Genomic DNA, 9559 nt, shown 5'->3' with positions numbered 1-9559 from the left:
TCCAGTGTACGAATCTCGTGCACCAGGCCTCTAGTTTTATTATATCACGATATCCGTTAGCAAGGTTCGTCCCACTTTCTCCTATCTGAGTGGACTGAGGTTTCATTGGGATTAAGTGGGACGAACTGAGAGAGAACAATGAAAGGTCTACTTCCATCCCCATGGCCCCACTCTTGGGACCTGCCCTGTCCACAGTCTTCCTGGGTGGGACGCCAATGGAGAAACCAGCGGCACCTGGACTCCGTGAGACGGAAGCAGGGAAAAAGAGCAGAGCACACAAGGGTGATGGGGATCCCAGTCTGCAGGAAGCCTGCTCAAGGATGCTGCTCTGAGGACTCTATCCAGGGAGATTGGACAAAGACAAACTGTCCATATACAGCACAACAGGGCTCAGCTCTAGTTCCCCAACTATTTGTTACCAAATCACAGTTCACAGCCCCAGGATGCACTGCTTCTGAGCTTCTTAGCATGCAATCCCGCTCCCCACCAACAGGGGGCGCTCACACCATGTTTCATCAGGGCCAACAGGAGGGATAAATGTTGCTCAGAGAACAACTCATGACTAACTGCTGTGGACCACGGTCCCCACCCAGCCCCCCTCCTTCCATAGAGAAAACGTTATCCTTCTGGACAATGGCGACTTCCATTTACACATCTGCTCACTGATTTGCTCCTTCACTACTTTGGCAATTCTCACGTGTTGATTAAGAACTATAATTGCTTCACTTCTGGGCTCCATATACCGGTCTGCTCGGCTCAGGGGCAAGCGTGGCAGAGAGAATGTCTGAACCAGGATCCAGGGACTCTTGTTCTTGTCCTTGGCCTGACCCTACCACTTACCATTTAGGTCCTCAGCTGCCATATCTGTAAAAAGGGGGCCCCTGATGCCGTCCCACTGAACTGATGAACTCTGCGGTATGAGAATGCTTTAAAACCTCTTAAGTCAGTGGTTCTCAACCTTCCTAATGCCGCGACCCTTTAATACAGTTCCTCATGTGGTGGTGACCCCCAATTTCATTGTTACAAATTGAACATAATTAAAGCATAGTGATTCATCACAAAAACAATATGTCATTATATATGTGTTTTCCGATGGTCTTAGATGACCCCTGTGAAAGGGTCGTTCGACCCCCAAAGGGCGCGCGACCCACAGGTTGAGAACCGCTGTCTTAAGTGTTGTGCCTCTGTGATTTAGTGTTGACATCCTCCCTGTGTTCGGTGAAGATCACGTGGAGAGAGGGAGGGTGCTTTGTGTGAAGATGAAGTGCATATGATCACGTGAAGGAGAGGGAGGGTGCTTTGTGTGAAGATGAAGTGCATATGATCACGTGAAGGAGAGGGAGGGTGCTTTGTGTGAAGATGAAGTGCATATGATCACGTGAAGGAGAGGGAGGGTGCTTTGTGTGAAGATGAAGTGCATATGATCACGTGAAGGAGAGGGAGGGTGCTTTGTGTGAAGATGAAGTGCATATGATCACGTGAAGGAGAGGGAGGGTGCTTTGTGTGAAGATGAAGTGCATATGATCACGTGAAGGAGAGGGAGGGTGCTTTGTGTGAAGATGAAGTGCATATGATCACGTGAAGGAGAGGGAGGGTGCTTTGTGTGAAGATGAAGTGCATATGATCACGTGAAGGAGAGGGAGGGTGCTTTGTGTGAAGATGAAGTACATATGATCACGTGGAGAGAGGGAGGGTGCTTTGTGTGAAGATGAAGTACATATGATCACGTGGAGAGAAGGAGGGTGCTTTGTGTGAAGATGAAGTGCATATGGATGTGTATCCGGACTGCTGCTAGGGATAGGGTGCATGGATACTGTGATTTCTCTGAAATTGGTGACATTTTTCATTGACACGTGTAAGAAGCCAAGTCTCTCCTCTGAGATGCCAAGTACGAGAGTGGGAGGGAGGGTGGGGATGGGCCTTTTTCTCCATCAGATCATCATGAGACCAGAAAAGCAGAGGAGGATTGCGTTTTGGGAAGTAATATCAGTGTCAGCTGAAAGGGTCCTCAAAAATGATCTTTCAGTCTTCCTTTTTTTCTTTTAAATTCTCATCTGATGATATTTTTTCCATTGATTTGGGGAGAGAGAGCAAGAGAAACATTGATATGAGACACGTGGATTGGTTGCCTCCCGCCCCTGCCCCCGATCAGGGTGGGGGATCAAACCTGTGACTGAGGTACATGCCTTTGACTGGGAATTGAACCTGAGACCCTTCAGTCTGCGGGCTGATGCTCTAACCCAGGGGTTCTCAAACTTTTTAAACAGGGGTCCAGTTCACTGTCCCTCAGACTGATGGAGGGCCGGACTATCGTTTAAAAAAAACAACTATGAACAAATTCCTATGCACACTGCACATACCTTATTTTGAAGTAAAAAAACAAAACAGGAACAAATATAATATTTGTATTTGCATGTGGCCCGCGGGCTGTAGTTTGAGGACCCCCTGCTCTAACCACTTAGCAAACTGGCCAGGGCAGCATTCTTTTTTTATTTTTTTATTTTTTATAGGTGGGAAATCAAGGCCCAGAGAAAGGAAAAGAATTGCCCAAAATGTGTTTGCCTCCAAGACCTGCACAATTCCCCATACTCATTTCTGGCCAGGGCATGTTCAAGTCCTCCTGCCACCCCCCTCCCCTGACATGACTGAACCATGAGCCCAGAGCCTGGGCTGGGGGATATGTTACCCACCATTCCTGATGCATGTGCAGGTGGTAGATGTAGGAATGATTCATTTTATCCTTAAGTTCAGAAGTCATTTCAGAAAACAGAGGTGAGTTATCTTCTGGTGTTGGAATTATAGGTGATCTTTATTTTCTTTTTTATAATTTTCACCAGAGGCCCAGTGCACGAAATTCGTGCACTTGGGGGTGAGGGGGTCCCTCAGCCTGGCCTGCACCCTCTTGCAGTCTGGGAACCCTTGGGGGATGTCTGACTGACCACTTAGGCTGTCAGTTGGATATGCTTAGCGCTGCTGCAGAGGCAGGAGAGGCTCCCGCCACCACTGCTGTGCTCGCCAGCCGTGAGCCCAGCTCAGGGCTTCTGGCTGAGCAGCGCTCCCTCTGTGGTAGCACACTGACCACTCGGGGGCAGTTCCTGTGTTGAGCGTCTGCCCCCCCCCCCCGGTGGTCAGTGCACGTCATAGCAAGCAGTTGGGTGGCCTTAGCATATCATTAGCATATTACTCCTTGCATGGTTGAACGGACACTTAGCATATTAGGCTTTTATTATATAGGATGGTTTTCTAAATTTTTACAACAAACATCTATAACCTTATAAACCCCACTCAATCCAAATCTTATTTTAAAAAACAAGAAGCCCGCCGGAACCGGTTTGGCTCAGTGGATAGAGCATCGGCCTGCGGACTGAAAGGTCCCAGGTTTGATTCCGGTCAAGGGCATGTACCTGGGTTGTGGGCACATCCCCAGTGGGAGATGTGCAGGAGGCGGCTGATCGATGTTTCTCTCTCATTGATGTTTCTAACTCTCTATCTCTCTCCCTTCCTCTCTGTAAAAAATCAATAAAATATATTTAAAAAAAAAAAGAAAAAAAAAAAAAGAAGAAGCCCTAGCCAGTTTTTCTCAGTGGATAGAGCATTGGCCCATGGGCTGAAGAGTCATGGGTTTGACTGTGGCCCAGAGCACGTACCTCGGTTGCAGAAACCATCCCCAGCCCTGGTCAGGGCATGTGCATAAGGCAGCCAATCGATGTGATGTGTCTCTCTCACATTGATGTTTCTCTCTGTCTCCCCTCCTCCCTTCACTCTCTCTAAAAATCAATGGAAAAAATAAGGAAATTGAAGAGTGGTGAAATGCCCAGCTCTGACTTGAGGTCCATCCAGCAAGGTCAGCTGGTATCCGTCATAGCAGGTAGAGGCCTGAGCTTGAAGACGTCTTGAAGGTCATCCAGCTCACTAGCCTGGCATCCAATGCCATCCAGGCAGCATCACCCACCTCCTTGCCTTTGCTCCCACCACGCCCCACTCCTAAAATGTCCTCCTCACATCACCACCACCAAATTGGACTCATTTTTCAGGTCCAACACAATTCTGCTAGTTCCGTGAAGATGTCTGAAAGCACCCCTTCTCCAATTGGGATGGACGTCTGTCTCTCTCCTTTGACCATGAGTGGCACTTTATTTGCACTTTTATAATCTTATCATCTGCCTTGTCCTGGTGTCATTTGTACCCGGGTCTGACTCTCCCCAATGGACTGAAGCCTCCTGGGCAGCAGGGCCTGAACAGTATTTATCTTTGTGCTCCCAATGCCATCCTCAACCTGGCACATGCTAGACTTCAAATGAAGGTTTGTTGAACTTACATGAGTGGAAAATATAGTATCCTAGAAGAAGGATACTGTGATATATCACTTTATGGCAGGGCTAGCCAACCTTGGCACCATTGACATTTGGGATTGAATAATTCCATGTGGTGCGGAGCTATGGTGCTTAGCAGCACCCTGACCTTTACCAATAGACACTTCTGCCAATAGACACCTCCAGTTGTGACAACCAAAAACTTGGACATTGTCTTTTGTGGAGGACCACTGGTATCTATATATATATAAAAGCCTAATATGCTAAGTGTCCGACTGAACGGTCGACCGCTCGACCAGTCGCTATGACACGTACTGACCACCAGGGGTCAGACACTCTGACCCGTAGGTTAGCTTGCTGCTGGGGTCCAGCCGATTGGGACTGGGCGAGACGGGCCAGACATGCCCAGGAGCCAATCTCCCGCGGTCCCTCCCTGGCCTCTAAAATATTTCTTCTAATTAATTTCCTTTCAATGTGCACGAGTTTGTGCACTGGGCCTCTAGCATGGTTTATAAAAGGGTTTTCATAAACAATCCCTAGGAGTAGGAATTCCTGTTTGATTGATGAGAAAGGCAAGGCTGATGGAGACTGTAGAGCTGAAATTGGGTCTTGCTCAGAGGTGTCTTTTTCCAAGTCCAGGGCTGATCCTACTCTCCTGGCGGGGACCCCACCCTGGTCTTTGTTGCTCCACCGCGGTGTATCCACCCACCCCACCCCCTCCTGGCTGTGTCTGATCACTTCTTCTCCAGCACCTTGAGTTCCTCCCCGTGCTTGAACACGCTGATGGTGACCTGGCCTGTCTCGGAGCCGTACTTGTTCTTGACAAAGACGCCGTAGCGCCCGCTGTCCTCACTGTTGACCCTCTCGATGGTGATGGTGACCTCTGACCCCCTAACCTCCATGTGGTAGCGGTCAAGGAAGGTGACAGGCTGGTCATTTTTCAGCCAAGAAATTTCAGGGGCGGGGTCTCCTGAGATGACGCAGGTCAGGCACAGGGTCTGGAAAGACAGGAAGGGAATGCTTGATCAGCTCCTTGCAGTAACCCCGGGCATTCGCCGTCACTCCCCCAGAGAGCTCCCAGCGCAAGTTGCTCCTTGTGATAAACTCATTCTGTGCATTTTAGTGCATCACATAAAGGGATAACATTAAAGAGAGACATTTTACTTTAACCCCATGTCCTCCATCCTCAACTTTCCTCCATCCTCCACTTTCCCACAAGAATACTTACTAGTTAGGCAGCAGTTCTCAACCTGTGGGTCGTGACCCCTTGGCGGTCGAACGACCCTTTCACAGGGGTCACCTAAGACCATCCTGCATATCAGATATTTACATGACGATTCATAACAGTAGCAACATTACAGTTATGAAGTAGTAACGAAAATAATTTTATGGTTGGGTCACAACATGAGGAACTGTATTTAAAGGGCCAGAAGGTTGAGAACCACTGAATTAGGGTTTTAGATCATTATTATTCTGCCAATTATCTGCCCCAGAATGGCCTGAACTTTGCTTTATTGCTTTTTGTGCTATATATGTCATTATGACATATGCAAATAAGGCTATCTTGCTTTAATACAAAGATTTATAAATTGCGTTTGAAATTCTTGAATAAGCTCTGAATCAGAGCCGTATAATGTGATGGTCAAACACTCAGCTCCGCCCCTTCAAGCTGTGTGACCTTAGGTGAGTCCTTTAACCTCTCTGGGCCTCAGTTTTCTCAGCTATAAAGTGTGACTAGTAATAATATCCCATTCCATGTGGTTGCCTTGATGGTTAAACAAGCTAAAATATGTAACACATATGCAATAGTGCCTGGCAAAGAGTAAGCACCGTAATAACAGTGCTGTCATTTTCTAGAACATTAGACTTGCATAATTGCAGCCCTGGAAGGGCTTTTAGGGATCATCTAACTGAACTCCGAAAGGAAACTGAAGTTCACAGAAGAAGTTCATGACACCCAGGGCCGGTAGAGCGAGCTGGCAGAGCTGGGGCGAGCATCCCCGCGGGTCTGACCCCAGGCTCAGAGGCTTCCTTTATACTACATGTGACCATGAGGTGGTGCCACTCGGCCAGGCGCTGGAATCCACAGTGCTTCAGGGTGTCATGATTTTTGTTGTTGTTAATTCTCACCCAAGGATATTTTTTCCATTGATTTTTAGAAGTGGAAAGGAGGGAGGGAGGGAGGGAGGGAGAGAAACATTGATGGGAGAGAGACACATCCATTGGTGGCCTTGTGCACATGCCCTGACCAGGGCCAGAGATTGAACCTGACACCCAGGTATGTGCCTTGACTGGGAATTGAACCTGTGACCCTTCGATATGCGGGCCAACGCTCTAATCACTGAGCCACACCGGCCAGGGCTGTGCCATGACTTTTGATGGACATGTGAGGGAACACAGCATGGGAGTGCTGGCCCTGGGCTGGGGACGGTCTGTACCTTATCCTCCATGATGGTGGCCACATCTGGCAGGCCCCTCACCACTTTGGCACGATCTGCAAGGAAAAGGGGAGACCCCGGTGATGAATGTTTTCCTGCAGATTGCGTCCCAGAAGCACGTTTCCGTAGAGCTGAGCTATGCTCCTTTTTTCTATTTTCATCATTTTAGGGACGGAAATCTTTAAATTTGTGTCACGTGTTTCCTTGCCTTTGTAAACGGAAAGTAGGCGACATAATGTGTTTCTGTTATTGACTTGAAGTCCTTGTCATGATTGGTGGTACCTGGAGTGGGCAATGGGATGCCTCTCCCTTAAGAACTGGGAAAGATGGTACATAAGATGGCTCTGAGCCTTAAACTGGCAAAAGCACACAGTAGGTGTTGATGAACCGGAGACTCAGGGGGCAGGGGGGTGCGGGGGCGCAAGGAAAAATGGGACAGAAGCTTTTGGGACACTGGCTCTGGTCAAGGAGGGGACCTGGTGGCCATTGTGGTGGGCAAGGGGAGTGGTTGCACATCACTCAGCAGCAAGTCAGTATATTCCTCAGGCTGCAGGTGAGGCTGTGGGAGCAGGAGGGGTGGGAGCGTGGGCCCTAGAGCACGGACCAGGACGTGCAAAGGCGGGTGATGGTCTGATGGCTGGCAGGGGAGCAGGACCCTAGATCAGGGTGGGGGAGAAGGCCCCAGAGATGGACGCTGTGGAACGGTGGCCAGGCCCTTCACGGCTGGTGAAAGGGTCCACTTCCCTGGACTCTGGACTCCACAAGCCCAGCAACCGTGTGTGGCGAGTTCAGCTCCCTCTGTTAGAGTCCCGGACGGGTGTCCTGCCCAGGGACACGCATCCCAGGATGGGAGGGATGCTCGTCCTGGGTAAGGGAGTGGATGGCGGTGTGACGGGCTTGCAAGCTTCCTGATCATGGCGGCACCTCCTGGCAACGCACAGGCTGAGGGGGGTCTCCGGCTGCACTCTCGCCACCTAAGAGGCCACGCCCCTGAAGGACTCCCCACTGCCTGGCCACGGGGACCCGCACTTCCCAGTTACCTTAATGAATGCTGAGGCCCGCACTGCCCGCCAAGCGGGGAGACTCAGGGACAATGTCCCTGTGGAGGGAGAATCCCCCTCCCACGGGTGACCCCAGCTAGCAGTTTGGAGTTCTCGCTTCTGTTTCTCAGTCATTCAGTTTCTTCCCTGGTTGTCGCGTTGTCAGGGGCTGCTTTGCGTGGCCACCAGAAGTCTTTTCCTCACTGAAATTCCTGCTCTGATCTGCCGGGAGGGTGGGACCACACAGGCAGCCTCCTAGCACTGGGTGGTCCAGCCCTGGCTGGGGCAGACCTGACGAAGTTCAGGTGCATGGACCTGGGGGTGGACGCCCCAGGCAGCGCAGACACGGCGCCACCTCCCTCCGGGTTTGGGGCTGGGCCCTCATGAGATGAGGCTCCAGAACCAGCCAGAACCAGCTTCAGCTCTAAAGTCTCCCCCTCCCTACCTCACGCGGAGAAGCCAGCCCAGCCTGGTTCTTGTCTGTCCCCTGCCTGTCGGGTTCCACCTGCCTTTGCACTTGACATTGCCATGGGCCTGCTGGGCTCTTGGTCCACGCTGGGCGCCTCCACGCCCACAGTCTCAGGGACCCTCGGAGTCCTTACCCATCTGTCTTCACGCCGTCACCGCCCAGGTGTCCCTGGCAGCTCCGTGACAGCTCAGAGCCACGCAGACCCCACTGGGACCTGCACAGCCTCGCAGGGGCCATAAGCCCCCTGGAAGCCGCCCCAGCACCGGAAATGAAAACAACGGAAATGTCGGTGGACTTACTCTTCTCGATGATGGCCAAGGCTCTGAAACACAGAAATGGGAAAAGGCTCAGGCCTCCACTTGCTAACGGACAGGGTGCGCGGGTAGGGGTGAGGGGCGAGGAGGGAAAGGGAGAGCTGGCCGGCTCCCAGAAAGGGGTCCTGTGCACAGCTCATGCAGGACCCTCGGGCCTGTGATTGACACAGAAACACACAGGAACTCACTTCAGTCTCTGGTGCTCAGCCATGGCGTCGTCAAAAGCTGTGAGAAGGAGACAGGGAAGGGGAAGGGGGTGTGAGGGCGCCTGCCCCTGTGACCCGCAGGTGCAGGGCTCGGCGGCACCAGCCCTCCACCCTTTCCCCTCCCAGCCCATTTTCTCTTGGGGCAATGCCAGGCTGGGTGGGGATGGGCACCCCCCACCCCCAAAGACCATGGGGCTGTCACTGGGGACAGACAGGCGGACAGCTCACCTTGCCCCGAGAGGTCGGTGGAGAGCTGCCGGACTTCCTTCCCGGCTGCTATCTCCAGGGTGTACCTGCCCTTGTCTGAGTCTTTGGGATCCAGGATGTGGAGCCAGATCTCATCCAGCGTGGTGCCAGCCCTCGCCCGGTCCCCGCTCTCCAGGCGCTTCTCTCTGAATGTGGGCAGCGGAATGGTCAACACGGCGCAGCCCACTGTGCTGCTCACAGCTGTCTGTCTGCAGGTCTACAGGCTCCCCCGGCCCCGAACGCCTCTCCCGGGCTTTTGTTTCCAGATTCCTGAGCTGAAGGTGGTGAGCATCCATGAGGCATTCCATAACTGTCCATCCATCCATCCATCCGTCCATCCATCATCCACCCACCCATCTACCCATCATCCACCCACCCATCTACCCATCATCCACCCACCCATCTACCCATCATCCACCCACCCATCTACCCATCATCCACCCACCCATCTACCCATCATCCACCCACCCATCTACCCATCATCCACCCACCCATCCATTATCCACCCACCCATACATTATCATCCATCCATT

At 51.7% G+C, this 9559-nt stretch overlaps 1 protein-coding gene across 1 annotated transcript in view; it reads right to left on the bottom strand.

The window, feature by feature from the left end:
* Nucleotides 1-4745: 4745 nt before the first annotated feature.
* Nucleotides 4746-9559, bottom strand: part of MYOM3 (myomesin 3) — a 76697-nt gene continuing 71883 nt past the window's right edge. The window contains exons 33-37 of the mRNA XM_006777545.2: nucleotides 9009-9172; nucleotides 8763-8799; nucleotides 8560-8582; nucleotides 6752-6807; nucleotides 4746-5311 (exon numbers count right to left, since the gene is read on the bottom strand). Of these exons, the coding sequence (XP_006777608.1) occupies nucleotides 5048-5311; nucleotides 6752-6807; nucleotides 8560-8582; nucleotides 8763-8799; nucleotides 9009-9172 (544 nt within the window). The 3' untranslated portion in view covers nucleotides 4746-5047. The remainder of the gene's footprint in view (nucleotides 5312-6751; nucleotides 6808-8559; nucleotides 8583-8762; nucleotides 8800-9008; nucleotides 9173-9559) is intronic.

Source organism: Myotis davidii, unplaced genomic scaffold (genome assembly GCF_000327345.1).
Source record: "Myotis davidii unplaced genomic scaffold, ASM32734v1 scaffold149, whole genome shotgun sequence".
Lineage (NCBI taxonomy): Eukaryota > Metazoa > Chordata > Mammalia > Chiroptera > Vespertilionidae > Myotis > Myotis davidii.
The sequence above is the reverse complement of the archived record's forward strand: the minus strand, read 5'-3'. Positions and strand labels throughout refer to the sequence as shown.